This window comes from Lepidochelys kempii, chromosome 7 (assembly GCF_965140265.1).
Source record: "Lepidochelys kempii isolate rLepKem1 chromosome 7, rLepKem1.hap2, whole genome shotgun sequence".
Taxonomy (NCBI): domain Eukaryota; kingdom Metazoa; phylum Chordata; order Testudines; family Cheloniidae; genus Lepidochelys; species Lepidochelys kempii.
Window position 1 is genome coordinate 19,113,340 of NC_133262.1, and position 16,090 is coordinate 19,129,429.

Sequence of the window (16,090 nt, forward strand, 5' to 3'; positions counted from 1 at the left end):
TTTTCAGCATCCCCCCCGCCGTTCTTTATGCATTTTTGGAGCCACAGATTACTGACTGATCCAGGCTACATTTCACTTTCAGCCATCCTTGCCAAACAGTGCTCAGATCAGATGAGAATAGGTTACTGGTCTTCCAAGCAGCCAAGGGATTGGAGAGAGGGAGAGAGAGAGAGAGAGAGTGTGTGTGTGTGTGTGTAAGCTGCCACCTCAGGGCTGGGCTAGTGCACTGTAAAACAAATAGGACTGCATTAGGCCTGCTTTTTAAAGGGGGGCTCACCTGGGCCTCCTTTTCCACACCCATAGATTTGTGGGAACAATTAACTGTGGGTGGAAGTGAAGGCTCATAGACATCTAGCTATCTGATTTGCAGGTGCAACAAGGAGCCACCTACATGCTCTCATTTGCATCCACAAACACTCGCAAGAGCAAATTTCAGGCCAGAAGAAGGGAGAATGACTTGTAAATTGAGACCTGTTCTGAATTCTCTGGTGATCTGACAAAAGGGTTGAAAATGCACCTAGGTTTTAAAAAAATCTGTGACTGACTTTACAGGAAGGAGAGAGAGAGGGCTGAGAGGAGACACAGAGAGAGAGAGAGAGAGAGAGAGAGAGACTAGATAGATATGGACATCCTAGATCCTCAGCTAAGGCCATTCCATCAGTGACAAAGAACAGTCTCTTCCTTGTTCGGACTCTTTTCGGTGGGACTGAGGGCAGGTAAGATACTTGACTGATAAATCACAAAAGGACATCAGAGAGACAAGGTAAGGAAGGTAATAGCTTTTATTGGACTAACTTCTGCTGGTGAAAGAGACAAGCCTTTGAGATTACACAGAGCTCTTCTTCAGGTCTGGGATTGTTGTAATCCAGTGGCTCTATTCGGTCCATGGTTTTTAGAATCTAGCAAAGTTATGAATTTAAGCTTAAAGCATAACTCTGCTAGACACTAAAAATCATGGACTGAATAGAGAGACTGGATTTATGGTTTATTAAAACAATTTATAGCCCACTAACAACCCTCCCCCCCACAGCTACCTCTCCCACCCCTCCAGTTTCTTTCCCCCCTATGTCTGGAGGGGTGTTAATGCACCACCTCATCTTGAATAGACCCCTGAAATATGTGTTAACTACTTATGCTGAGCAATCTGTTCCTTCTTGCATTCAGCTGTGACAGTCTGAGATCGTTTCCCAGACCTGAAGAGCTCTGTACAGCTCAAAAGCTTGTTTCTCTCACCGACAGAAGTTGGTCCAATAAAAGATATTACCTCACCCACCTTGTCTCTCTAATATCTTGAGACTGAGGCGGAAGAAAATCTCCCGACAACTTACCTTACTCTTCCCGTTGTGGGAGGAGTACAGGGATTGACTGGAGAGTGAGCCGCAGTCGATTTGGAGGGTCTTTACTAGACCCGCTAAATTGACGGCTGGTGGCTTGATCTCAGAGCATTGATCCCTGCCATAGTGTAGACCTGCCCTGACATGGCTGCACCAATGTTGCATACAAAAGGACATCAGATATTTCCCCACAGTTACCTGGAATGCTGAGCACTGACTTCACCTCCTGACAAATTAAGCTGCTTACCTGAGTGCGGTATCTTTTGGCATATTTATATATTTCAGCCATGGCCACGTTGGTGTTAAACTCATTCCGATATTTCTTCATAAAAGATAAAACAAACAGGGGAGGAATATTAATCCAAATGCAGGAATCTAGTCCGTTCAACAGAAAGCAACTGGAGTAATAAAAGGCTTAGATCTGATTTGCTCTAAGTTAACACTGGATCAAAATGCTTGGACTCTTGTTTCCATCTACGTTATTCAAGCTATATGTTATACTTGTTTAGTGACTTCAGAGGCAAAGGCCAAAATTTATTCCTCTCACAAACAGGGCCCACCTCCACAGATTACATTGGGAGTGGCATTTGTTTATGCCAGGGATGAATTTGGCACCATTTTAATAATACTATATAGCGCCATTCATCTGTAGCTCTCTGTATATCCCAATTAACCCACCTGGTTGCATGTGATAGCAGCCTTCAACTAGCTGAAGGCAGGTTCCAAAGAGGATGGAGCTAGGCTGTTCTCAGTGGTGGCAGATGACAGAACAAGAAGCAATGGTCTCAATTTGCAGGGCGGGGCTAGGTTAGATATTAGGAAAAACTAGTTCATTAGGAGGGTGGTGAAGCACTGGAATGGGTTACCTAGGGAGGTGGTGGAATCTCCATCCTTAGAGGTTTTTAAGGTCAGGCTTGACAAAGCCCTGGCTGGGATGATTTAGTTGGGGATTGGTCCTGCTTTGAGCAGGGGATTGGACTACATGACCTCCTGAGGTCTCTTCCAACCCTAATATTCTATGATTCTATGAAGGGTGGGCCAGGACTCATTAAAGCTGAAGCCCAGCTGGGGAGCAGCTGGTTGGCTCTCTAAAGGGAACAAGTCGAGGGCAGAAGGGGTCTGCAGGGAGTGAAGGAAGAACGCTGTAGTCACTCTTTTGGTGGCAGAGAGCAGAGGACCAGGACACAGCAGTTGAGTTTAGCAGTTCTGATGGTTTTGGGTGTCCCTGTTGGATAGCTGGGCCTGGAGATAAAGGGGAAGAACTGGCTCCACCAGGGAGAGGCCAAACCCAAGAGCAGGCGGGTGATCCTGAAGCAGCTTAGCAGGGATAAAACTGGTAGCCATGGAGGCCTGGGGAGTTTAATGCTACCCTCTGATGCAAGGGTTGCAGTGGATCGGGAAAACAGTCAAGAGCAGGAACCAGACCTCCAGGGAGCGAGCCCTGGGAGGCACTGGCCCTATAAGAGCCTGCAAAGGGGCTGGGGAGAAAGCTTGGGGGAAAAATGGCTATAGTAGGAAGAAGTCCAGGGAGGCAGCAGCAAGGAGGCTGGTGGAGCAAACTTGGGGTTATAGGGTCCCTGGACTGGGTTTCCCTACCAGCCACTGGGAAGGTGGTAAGAGGCCCCTGAGAAGTGGCGAAGGACAACTGAAAACCCTGAGTGAAGGGCTGTAGAGATGATGCGACCCAGATTTGAGGGCCAAAGACCAGATGAAAGGTTTAGAATCTGGTTGGACTTCTTGTTATCCCGGAAAGGGTGGAACTTAATGGTGACCTGGCCAGAGGGCTGAATTGTGAGACAAGACAGACTACAGTGAGAACTGAGTATCTGTTGGTAGAGGCGCTAGGGAGGAAAAAGCCGCTATGCCTGCCCAGCCATGAGAGGGCATGCCAGCCACGTGTCAACCCTTCCACAATCTCCAAGCACATCACAGAAGTGGGTCAGAAAGAGCTGGTCGGGAAACTTCTGACAAAATATCTTTCATTGGAATTTGCAGATTTGTTAACTGAAATGCTTTTGTGGAGCTGGTTCTATTTTGATGAAGCGCCGATGGAACCCAGGCAGCAAACGTGACTGCCAGGCAGGTTTTGAAACATGCCTGGTTTCCTAGCTCACCTGCCCAGCTTCCCAGTAGCTCATCAGGCAGATTGCCTCTGAATTGGGGACCTCAGGGCTTCTAGACTCTTTGGGAAGCTGGTTCCCTGGGCTTCCAACTCCCAAGAGCAGGGTGCTTGGGTAGCCAGCAGGCCTCGGAGCCATGGGAGACCTGGCTCCCAGCGCTTTGGCAGCCTGCCAGGCAAAGTTTTGTTAAAAAAAAAAAAATCTAAATGGAATGTTTCAGTGTTCCAAATAATTTTTTTTTAAATTTGTTTCATGGAGAACATCAAAATTTTGTTTCATTCCAAATCCTCTGCAAACTGGAATTACTGTTCTCAGGCCAGCTCTATTATTCTAATTTTATAGAGGGGGAAACTGAAGCACTTAGCAGTGAAATCACAAACAAAGACACTGGCAGACCTGGGTACAGAACCCAAGTTTGTTCACTCCCAGTGCAGGGACATACTGGTCTACACTGATGTGCTTAGAGAGAGTCTTAGCTTCAGAATCAACTGTCTTTTAGTTCATCAGAATTCTTCTGTCTTCACAGCAGCACATCACTTATTCCTACCATGCTCCTCTTTAGGGCAAATAAACAGGGCCAATCCCTGACAATTTGAAGGTTGCAGCTGGAGAAAGTGGAGTTAGTGGATCTAGCTCTACATTTATATAGAGAGAGGAGAAATGATTTTTCCCTTTCTGTTCCAGCTTCAGCATTAGCAAGTATGATGCTCAGTGCCAGCGTCCTGTACTGCATTACCCAATGTCCTGTACTGCAGACAGCTGATCCCTGCCTGCTTTCCCCACAGGTAACCTATCAACCTTGTAGCCATTACGGCAGCCAGAAAAGGTGTGCTCAGCAGCCTGGAGAACACCACCACACTCCCACAACGGATTCTGTGGGGCTGCTCCTGCTCCAGCAGACACCAGTGGGTGTATGAGTAGACCTTCTTTAAAGCTACCATGGCTTTGCAGATTTCTTACCCGTGACTCCTCTGCGAGGTGTGCATTCATTTCCTGCTCACTGAGAGGTGGCATGTCGTGGATCTGTTTGTAATAGCGCTGCACTATTTTCCTATACTCTGGAATCTCCTTGGCATACAGTAGTTTATTGGTAGGTGAGTCCTAGAGAGAGAGAGAGAGACAGATGGATACTTCATTGGCTCCAAGGCTCATTCCCTGGTCATCCGGGCTTCACACTGGAAGTTTAATACGAAGTTTTTAAAACAAGAACTTCAACTGTGTTAAGGAAAAAACTCAACTTTGGGGTCCTGGTTTTAACCAGTAAGATGCACAAAATGTGTGCACAATGGCATGACTACTGTGCACATACAACGGCTAAGACTGCATGTAAATCAGGGTACTGGGTACATACATGATGAGGTGTTGCCCAAATTTACACATTCATTTTGGGCACGCAGCCTGTTTAAAAATCAAGTTCTTTATGTCACGTTGGTGGGAGGGACTGAGCTTTGCAGGTTGACATATTGGCCTTGGATTCTTTTTCATTAGAGTTTTGATTTATTTTTAGTCGTCTAAAACAATGTGTCCTGCTCACATTCTGTCTGATCGAGTACATGTAAATTAATAAAGGGAAAATAACCAACTACACTTTGTTTTGTCCAAGTGGACATTAATCATCTCATTCTCCCTGCCCAGCTATCAGGGATGGTATAGTCCCACCAGCACCTACTCAGACAAAAGTCCAAGTAAACTGGTGGGATCAAATTGATCCTCCAGGTAGTGCCATTCCTTTCAATAGCATTATCCTGGGAATGACCTGGGCCTATTACCTTTACATGGTGCCCTGAAGGTCAACAGACTGTCTGTTGGGACAAGGAAGGGAGAAAGGTCTAGACTGAATGATGCTGTACTGAGACTAGCCTGTCCTAGCCCCCAGACACACAAGTCCAGGGACTATTAGCAAGAGCACACCAGCTGACCCCAAATGTTGCAGCTACACAGGGAGGGAACGGGTCCTTCAGCTAGAAAACCAGTTAAGGCCTTCAAGGTTCATAGCAGCACCTTGAAATGCACCGGGCCATAACCAGGAAGCCAGTGAAGCCTTTAGGGCACAGTTGTAATATGGGATGTGGCTACCACTAGTAAGGGTATGTCTACAATTTTTCTGGAGGGGTAATTTCCAGCTTGAGGAGACATACCTGCGCTAGCTCTGGTGGTGCAGAATGGCAGTGTAGCTGCAGTGGTGGGAGGGGCTACCCACCCCGCATACATCCCTAGCATCTCCTACTTGGGGCAGCTGGTCCTTTCCACCACTTATGCTGCTGTGGTAGCACTTCTGTTTTTAGGGTACTAGCTAGTGCAGGCATGTTTTCTTGAGGTGGAAATTATACTACCAACTCAAAGTGGAGCCATACCCTCACTAAATGGGCAGCGGCATTCAGCATCAGCTGTAGGGTCTGTGTGGTTTCAACCCCCCAGACTGCATTTGTGCAATGCCCTGCATATTTATATAGCCTGTTTATAACACTTCCTTTACAAAGCTCAGAGGGAACCAAACTTCCTCTTAGTTATTTCTCCGTTTCTGTATGTATATGTATTATAAATTGTATGTTGGCACAGGGAGTGCATGCTAAAGTTTATTACATACACAGAATACAGATATATGTGATCTGATTCTAATCTCATACCAATTTAAACTGGGAGTAACTCCACTGAAGACAGTGCAATTACATCAGTGTAAGGCTGGTGACATACTGTATATACAGGCCACTTTACTTTTATGTGGGAGATTTATTCTTCCCACATTACTCAACGATTCCTTTTTTATGCTATTGTGTTTCTGAAAACATTTCCATCTGCTGTCTGACCCCAGCTGACCCCCCCTTCTTTAATTGACAGTTTGACAAGGACAAATTATAGGTGTTTCGTAACAGACTAAAAAATGTTCAAAACCCAAACAAACAAAAATCAAGCAGTCATTAGATCTTCCTCCAGTATTAAATCTCTCCCAGTGAAGACTTCCTGATGCTTTTAATTTAGGTGGAATGCTCTGCCCCGACACCCAGCCCCCCACAGGGTGTGCTCTGCGTCACATACTGCACCATGAGGACATGATTTACAGCACTCACTCATAAAACTTATTTATGTCAGGAAGTTTCAGATGTCAACACCAAACTCAGCGGAGCCAAAGGGAGGACAATAAAACACACGCAACCTCTCTTCCTTCTAGCTGCCTGAGCTATGGAGTTTGAGGGTGATGTGAGTTACATGGGGGTAAAACGGGTAGCAGTGAGAGGAGAACCAGGCCCATACTTTCTAGACTGTTGTATATTTACAGTCTGTTCCTTGAGTCCTTACTTCCATGATTTCAGTTAGACTGTTTGGGGGATAAAGGGCCGCAGGATTAGCCCCATAAAGACCAATAACTGTTCTGAACTACTAACATTTATCAGTGGTAAAGTGCAGAGAATAGCCTCAGCAACATAAAATCCCAAGACGACGCTAGATGCGTGGGCCTGATTCTGATGTCCCTCAAATCAAGAGTAACCCCACTGCAGTAAATGGTGTTACAGCAAGGTAAAACCACTGTGACTGAGTAGAATCAGATGCCTAGATACTAGGGTGATGGGCATATTCAAAATAGGGTAGAACTAAACTGATTAATCCTGTGTGAACTGATGGCACCTAGATCCGCCACCTGATCTTGGCAAAGTCTCTGAAGGCAAAAATACTCATTCTCGTAGCCTCATGCAGTTGTAGAGTGACATAATCAGAGCACTGCTCACCTGAACAAACCGTGACATGTCGCTTTTCGTTTTACAACACTGAAAAATGACCCCTTCTGGCAACACCACCAGAACTTAATAACGAATGATTGCTTTTCTGTAAGTGTGGCTGAACTGCCGACAGACCAGAATACCCTAGGATAGCCCTGCTAGAAATCAAACAACCTACTCAAAAGATTGTATACTCTTTAGGGCAGGGACTGTGTCTTTGTACGTCTTTGTAATGCTCTTAGCACAATGGGAGCTGATCCTGATTTCTGGCAACTATCATCATAAAAATAAATAAGACCCTGATCCTGCAAACAATTACACATGTGCTTAAAACAGAAGTAAATGTCCCTGCTCTTGTGTAAAATAAAGCACATGTGTAACTGTTTTTCAGGCTTGGGGCCTAAATAAATAATCACTCTCTCTGTCATGTTTTCAGAGTATTTTCGATAGGCCCCTATAAGGTTTCATACCTGTTTGAGTCCACAGGACTTTTCTGTACAGGACAAGCAAACCTCATGCTGTTGGGCTGAGCAACACGGACAACTTGCTTTAAATGCTGGAATATGTGCTAGGGGCAGGATGAGCGCCTCATACCAACAGTACTTATATAGCACTTGATATTGCCAAAGAGCTTTATACAAATGGATTTGTTAACCCTTTAATTCCTGAGGTAGGTTAATATTATTATCCCTATTTCACAAATAGGAAACCTGAGTGGTTAAAGCCTAAATTCCCAAAAGTGCAAGTGAACTTCCATGTAGACCTCACCTGCCCGTGGGCTATGCCCGATGCATGCATGCAAGTCAGGGTTGCTTGTGTGTGCACAGATCTATTTGTACCCAACCCTGACATTGCATGCAGGTCAGAAGTGTGTACAAAAAGGACCACACACGTGGCATGTGCACCCTCAGTTTGGGGGAGGCAAGCCCCCTGCCCTGCCCCTTCCGCCCAAAGTTTGCCCCCGCCCCAGCTCTTGCTGGCTGGCCCACCAGCGCTGTCCTGAACCCCAGCTGGCCCCTGGAGTACAGGAGCAGCCCCAAGTCTGGGCTGGCCTGCCAGAATGCAGAGCAGTCCGGAGGAGCCCTGGCTTACCAGGACTGAGCCCCTGAGCCTGGTCCACCCAGAGGAACTCTGAGACCTGCCATGGCCCAGCCCCAGGGCCGCAGCAGGAAGCATTAGTGGAGGTTTGGGAAGGCTTAGCCTCTCCCAGCCTCCTTTACCCGCTGCCCATGCGCACACACTTTGAAAATTTATGACCAAGGGCCAGAATCTCAAGTTATTTCGGTGCTTAACACCTATTGATTTCAGTGGGAGTTAGGTGCCTAAATACCTGTGATGTTCTGGGCCTAGGTCACTTGGCCAAGGCCTCAAAGAAAGTCAGTGGTAGAGCTTGGATGAGATTGCAGTAGTTTCTGGTTCCCAGTCTTGTGCTTAGTTCACTAAAGCCTTGTCTATGCTAGAAAAAGAACTATACCAGCAAACCCTGCTAGTGGAGACCAGTTTATACTGGTTTTTTTTCAGTATAGCTTCTACCAGTTCCCTGAATGGAATAGGCAATATTGCCAAAAGGTCTTTTTTTGGTCAGTATAATTGCATGTCCACCAGGGCTTTTGCCAGCATAGCTGTGTCTCTTGGGGGGTGATTTTTCACATTCCTAACAGAATGCCATTGCCTATCTGGCAAAACATAGTATAGACCAGGTCTCCATTGTGCTGCCCAACATGGAACAGGCCACAAGCCAATTTTCAACCTGCCTTAATGTTTTCAGTGTTAAGGGCTTGATTCTTCCCTCTCTTTCCCCAGGGTCATTCAGGAATAGCTCTGTCGAAGTCACTGAAGTTGAACTGTTGTAAGTGAGATGAGAATCTCACTTCCATTTAAAGTTGCATTCAAATTTTCCTTCTGACTCAAACTATTGTTAATGCAGGTCAGGAATTGGTGCATAGCCTCTGCACGGGACTCTCAGACAGAGCATCACAGAAAGCTGGAGATGGGGCCTACTTGCAAAACTGAGATTTGGATTGGAGACTGCCTGAGATTCAGGAGTGTCAGCACCCCAGGGTTGATGGGGCCCATCCTTACACTTCTCAGCCCCATAGCTGCCATCAGCCATTATGTCAGCCGTAATTAACACACATACTGTCACAATCCCATTTCTTTGTGTACTCAAGGTGATGGCTGTTTCTCAGTTTGAGCTTTTATCCTATTGGGCTCAGCAATGAAGTTTTCCTTTAAGAATGGGAACAATATACAGCGCAGCGCACCACCTGGTCTACTGATGAAGGACCCAGAATATTTCATTCACCATTTAGGCTTCAATTTCCTTAACTTCCCAGACTCTGGCTCCCATGTTGCCTATCATTCCAGCATGCCTACAACCATGCACTCCCATCACCCAATCTCAATTCTTGTAAGACTTATCTCTGAGCAGAGAGTGGGGAGAAGGGACAGATGCATCTTAGTGGGAGCTGCAGATCTGTACCTTGCCCAGCTGTAGGTCGGAGATGGAACAGGCATCGATGAAGGCCTGGGCTATGACAGAGAGACAGGCGTCTATATGGTCAGTCTTGTCGATGTCAAAGACAAACTGGGGATTCTTCAGAATGTTGACCCAAAACCTCAGAGGTAGGCTGCATGGGAAAGTATCAGAAACAGACTGGATGAGCTTCGACATTCCCAGATCAGTCCAGAGTGATTTGAGGAAAAGAAAGAAAAAAGCAGACGGGGTGATGGAGGAGAAAAAACACAAGAAAAAAAGAAAAGGGAAAAATATGGAGACAAGGTTATTATTTAATTGTTGTTACCATCCCTTACTATGCATCACCTTGGCTAGAAGGGGCAGGAATGTGTTTCACAGATGACAGGGAGTTTCCCTTAGGGTGAAGTGTGAGGATCAGGCATGGAGTATGCATGAGTTCCCTACCTAGGTATGATCGCTGCATTACACCTTGAGCAATTCATTGAGCCTTGCATCGTTCATAAAATAGTTCTAAATTTACAGGCAAAAGCACAGAGATAACTTCCTACAAGTGGTGCTGATCCCTGTTCATCCGTCTCAGTGTCAGAATGTAACCAGGGCCTGATGGGTAGGCACAGTCCTGGGAAACATCCCTTGTGTCTGACCTTCATTACATTTTCTCTCTCTCCAAGGGCATAAATCCAGAAGGCCATTGCTGTCTTGCTCTTTTTTGTCGCTTTCACCCTGTCTTCCTAGCACAGATGTTTGGAACACCTTTGTGGCAGCTATTTCAGTACTGGTGACTGTGCCCTGCAAACACAACTTGCCATGAAATGGCTACAGCACAGACAGCAGCAGTGCAAACTTCTCTCCATCTGCTCCTCCCTGGCCTAGATGGATCAGTTCCGTGGCTCACGCGTTCCTTGGCTTTGCTGCTGAGCCTGCCAGCTCAAGTGCCAATGGGGACAGAGAGACCTGCCCACGAGGCGTTGTACTGAGACCACGAAGCAGAACTCCGAGCATCTGATGGTAACAACTCTGGCTCACAACCAACTTGGACAGGATTAGAACCAGCGGCCAAGAAGGGAGAAGCCCTGTAGCCCATTAGCAGCCCTATCTATTGGCGCATCAAAAACCTGGAGATAAAATTTCCATACCCTAAACCAACCTATTATGCGAATTTGCATACCCACTGATCTTCTCTCCCAAAGCATGTTCTTAATTTCCATGAGCTGGGGCTGGAACAGCTGGTCCCATTGTGGCAACTTCAGGGCCAACTGCCCCTCTCATCTGAGAGGTGCTGAGCCTCTCCTTCAAGTTTCCTCTCCCCTTTCCCCCGAGTTCTCGCCACTCCTCTTCTATTAAGATGGCTGAACCTCCTTCAAGTTTCTTCCCTATCTCTGCCTTGGCCCTCTGGGTCATTCCTCATTTCTGTGTTCCACAGCCTTCCTTAGTAATCTGGCCCCAGCTCTCTGCTTTTCTTCTTGCTCAGTGATGCCAACTTTTGCCACTTTACCATCTGTCTCCCACTATATGGTGTTCTTCTTGAAGTGCCAGCTCCTGGAGTCATGTGAAGATGCCAGCATCTCAGCGGGTTATTAAAAAAACAGTAACTTTCTAGCCTTCATGGCTGCAGAGAGAAGCTTGAAAATGTGACCCCCAAAAGGTTCAAAAGTCAGAAGACAAATGAAAAGAACCCAAATATATTGCTTCAAAAATCTCGTGATTTTTAAGACAATCTCATGACTTTTTGTGGGCCAGACTCCGGATTTCTGAATACCTGAGGTTGGCAATATTGCTAGCTCTCTGTCCACACTTGCCCCTTGGCTTTTCTGTCCCCCTTTCTGCCCCTTTTTCCTCTGTCCCTTAGTTGTACCCCTCAGCTCTCTGTTTCTGCCCCTGCCCCAGTTCTCTGCCCCACCAAGCACTCTAAATCCTGTATTCGTTACCAGCTCTCTGCATTATCACTTTAATGATTATTTCAAGGCACTGTGGCTTTGCATCTACTTGTCCTGCTGAGCTGGAAAGGAAGGAAATAATGGGTCTCATCTTCCAAACCTGTTGGTTTTCCAAATGTGCAAAGTGTCAGGGTCAGAGATCCCTCTTTTCTCCGCTTGCTCCTCCAGGAAGTCAAAGAAATACTTGATAGCCACAGGCGGCTTGTCCTCTCGCATACAGAGAATGGCTTTGAATAGGTCATCCAGGAACTTCTGCAACGTGCCCTAGGGGACAAGTGCACATAGCATTGGCCAAGGTGAAGCAGCAACAACTAAAAAAAAGTTACTATTCCGAGGGGATTGGTTTGTTCTTCACAAGTGAAAGAGACTTTGCTGCCAGTTTTGTAAATTGAGGAAGGGAGGGGATGCAAAATGGGAGAGAGAAAGGTTAGTTTTGTGCCTGGTGATATAATTAGCTCCAGTTTGGAGCTAATTTCTTTTGGCATAGAAGTTGCTTTTTCTTACTGCTGGGATCTCAGAGCACATCTGTGATTGTTCTGCACAGTAAATAGAAAACTAGAGATTGTTGGCCATTCTTATGATCTCTGGTCCAGCTATACATCACACTGGGATTAAAGATGGGCTTGAGCCCAAGCCCTGAATCCAAACACCCTTGGAGTGTAGGGAAGTTCCAAACTGAATCCAGATTGAACCAATGTTCTTCCCCCTCCTCTGATATGAACATCCCCAAACTTTGGGGAAGTCTGTGCCCAAATCTTAATTTTGGGTCTTGAGCCTCTGTTGTAGTCCGAATCCCTTTCCTAAGTGTATAGGCCAGGCCAGGCAACAGGGAGGTAACGTGTGGCTTCATTAGGCAGACTACCAGCTACAAAGTCAGAGAAAACTACAGGGTCTGCTTATGTCCAGCAGCTTCAAATTCCTTATATTTGGTATGGCAGAGTCCCATCTCTTCTCTACAGAGAGGGATGCTACAGCACCCATCTCTACTCAGGGCATAATGTAACCTTGCTTAAAAATAACAAGTCACATTTTATGACAGAGCTACCAACAGATATCCTATTTCCCATAAACAAAACTCTCACCCTGGCCCAGCTTCTCTTACCTTTGTAGATAGCAACCTGGTCAAGTAGATCTCAGGTAGGACTTTTTTTCTATGGCTCTGTCTATGGGACTTCTTATGTTCAATCAGTTCATCAGTTGGAAGAACCTGAGTCAATACAAGAAAAAATATGCTCATGATTCCTGCCTTCGGGACATCTTTTTACTGAGTAAGAAGGGATGTTACCAACACACAATTTACACAGTGAATAAAACATTATCTATGCTGCCAAACACACAATTAGATTAGTTAAAACTGAAAGAAACTTAATGATCAAACTGACTTTTTGCTATTTGTGCCTTTTGTTCTATTTCTCTTAACTTGGACAATGAAAATGAACCGATCAATTTCATTTAAGTTTTTGGTCTGTTTCACTTCTTGAATTCCCCCAGTGCTACTGTAATTTGGGATACCAGCAACACAAGGCCAGGCTTACACAGAAAAAAGCAGCTTGTCTTGAAATGTGGAAAAAGCACAAAAACTTTGTTTGATTTGTTAACAAACCCTCTGCTACCTTTAAAACAAAAAACAAAATCTAAATGTTCCATTGCTCAGATCATTGAATTAGTGCCCCGGCAGTGCCCTAGCATGCCACTGATGTACCTCTTCTGATTATTTTCTATGTGCATATTCACCCTCTCTCTCTTTTCCTGCAGTGCTCCTAGTATTTTTTTTATTGGAGCACATTTTTTTTAATTTGGAAAGATGTGAAGTTCATAAAATATTTCCTGATGCTTGAAATGCCCCTTTCCCCCTTATAACAATACATCACTTCAGACTTTCAGAGTGCTGTCCAAACATTAACTTGTAAATCATCACTACCTCACTGAGATGGGTGAGTAATAGTATTTATGTATTAAGTGACTTGCCCAAGGCTTCACAGGGACTCAGTGGCAAAGCTGGGATTAGGAATCAGGCATTTCTCTCCTAGCTTGCTGCTCAGTCCATGCTGTTGTCTGAACTCTCTAATGGTAATGGGCATCTAGAACAGGCCACAGATCTCTGCTCTGTTTCCATTGCAGGATAGGTTTTATATTCCATGCTAGTAAGGCTGTCTTATATGCAGCCTCTCGACCCCACTGTTGGTCTCTCTGACGGGGAGGTATCATGGGGAGCCAGCATCTCACTGAGTGCAGTGTAAAGGGGTTCCTCTGCCACTGTCACACATAGTGCTTCAGCCCCACGGAGCTGGGTTACGTTAACATAATCAAGGCTGAAGAAGATTCACTCCTCTTTCATCACGTACATGGAAATGACATGGGTCCAAAAGCAGAAATACCATGGGGGGAAGAGGTTACCAGGAATATCATAATAGTATAGTCACATTGAGTATGATTCTTCTCTCCCATCGAGTTTCATACCATTGGAACTTACCTACCCCTACTTTGGAATGTAACTCTTTGGGCCAGATCTTTAGCTGGTGTCAATCGGAACAGCTCCATCGACATAAATAGAGCTATGCTGATTTAGGCCAGATGAAGATCTCTTGCTATAACAAATTCATGATTGAGCAACAGAATAAAAAGGTTGGAATCTTTCTGTATGGCACAAACTACTTCCTTGTAAAGATTAAGTTTATAGGCTTGCAGTGAACTCCATTTTTTGGAAACATCCCTGACTAGCAGGGTTTTGCTCTTCCTGTATCTGTTAGTTGGCAGCCATCAGAAAGGTGAAATACGTTTGAGACTATGATCAAGATTAAGATAAAAACTGAAATCTCTCTGCCAAACATACCGTATGCTCAAGTATTACCTTATTACAAAAACAACGCAGTAACCACAGGGGGCTCAGCCAACCCCCTGGGCAGGTCTGATCACCAGCCAACAAGCTAGCTGGGTGACAAATGCATCCGCCTGCATTTACTGTACATATGGAAAGCATTCCTAGCTTTGCCTTTGACAAAAAAACTCTGCACAGCATTAGTGCCCTTTAAGTGCACATTAATACATTGCTGCAAGGCAGGCTCATTCCATAACAATTGTACATTGCAAATTCCATCCGGCCAGGCCTCCTTCCCACCACCACACTCCTCTAGCTAAGTAATTCTTTTCCCAGCCACAAGACAGGGCTCCAGGGAAGTTGCTGTTGGGATTTGTGTGCATTCATTGCCTTTTCCTTAAGTTATCAGTACCTCCTTTCTCAGGCAATTTCTTGGTGAAAGGGTCCAGTTCCCAAATAGACATTTTCTACAAAGGAAATAGGGAGGAGATGGGTGAAGTAACCCCCAACAAAAACACCCTTGGCCACACACAGTGGGAGAGTCATTAGCCTTGATGGCTTTTGGAATGGGATACTTACTAAATGAAAGTATTTTTCGGTATCCAAATCCTTCACTGGAAAAAATAAAAAAAAACAGCTTAGTTTCTTATGTTGTGCCTCAGAAAACTTCATACAGAATCAGTTAATGAAAAAGTTTGGGTGTGGGTGTTGTTTTCTGGGGAAGGAGCAACAAGGACAACACTAAGTGATTCCTGTACAAGCCACTTTAGCTAACCCTGACAGTGTTTCTGTGAAGTTGGTATTTAACCCATTAGACAGATGGGGAAACTGAGGCAGAGAGGCACAGTGTCTTGCCTGAAGACAGTGTCAGAGCCAGGATTAGAATTCGTGAGTTGCCAATTTCCAGTCCTGCACTCTGATCACTAGTTATGTTTGTCCTTGTCTAGGCTGTACTTCAGCATTTATCATTACTGGACAACATACTGTTTGACTCGGATTTCAGAAAGAGTCTCTTATCACCCGGTCTCAGAAAGGAAACTGATTTCTATACGCGGACTAAATCTGGCGGCCAAAAGCTGCTGTAACTGTTTGTTTGCAAGCAATGACTTCTGCTTTCAGACTCTGATGGTCAGTAGCTACAAGGAAAGACCCAGCAAGACATACATTTCTGCAAAGACACATTTGACTGGGGCACCACCCTGAATCTACTCCATTTATTCTGCGAATGGGTCACTCTGAGCGGCAGCATTTCTGGGTAGGTGTGTTGCTTCGGCTGCTCTTTGAACTTGCTCTTGAATGGCAGGGCAACACTTTTCCTCCACCCTCCTCTCCATCCAACACAAACTCCCTCCCCTCTCCAAGCAGTGCAATGATCTTCCAAATTCTTGTGGCTTAAAAGTGATCTCAAAGGCAAATGACATTGGAGCTGTGCCATTTTTCTTCTTTACCACGTGTGAAGGCCTAAAGAAACTGGCAGCTTTTAAAAACTTTATGTCTGATTTTTTTCTTCATATGAAATTCTTGTCTACCCTGCCTTTGCTGGATGACTCCATGCAGCACTTGAGAACTAGACAGATGCTGACATTCAAAGAGAGTGACATTGCGTAATTGAGAGGGGAAGTGATCTTTGATTAGATTTTCAAACTCCTCCTTTTCTGTTTTGTTTTTGTAAACACCTGTTCAATG

General features: G+C 45.3%; 1 protein-coding gene across 2 annotated transcripts in view; it reads right to left on the reverse strand.

Moving 5' to 3' along the window:
• Positions 1-16,090, reverse strand: part of PLXND1 (plexin D1) — a 123,508-nt gene that overhangs the window by 2,955 nt on the left and 104,463 nt on the right. The window contains exons 30-35 of one of the 2 annotated variants that reach the window (XM_073351269.1): positions 14,984-15,018; positions 12,689-12,793; positions 11,687-11,850; positions 9,653-9,800; positions 4,415-4,555; positions 1,582-1,656 (exon numbers count right to left, since the gene is read on the reverse strand). In XM_073351269.1, coding sequence (XP_073207370.1) covers positions 1,582-1,656; positions 4,415-4,555; positions 9,653-9,800; positions 11,687-11,850; positions 12,689-12,793; positions 14,984-15,018 — 668 coding nt within the window. Of the gene's footprint in view, positions 1-1,581; positions 1,657-4,414; positions 4,556-9,652; positions 9,801-11,686; positions 11,851-12,688; positions 12,794-14,983; positions 15,019-16,090 lie in introns of those variants that run through there. The other variant, XM_073351270.1, reaches the window with a different exon arrangement.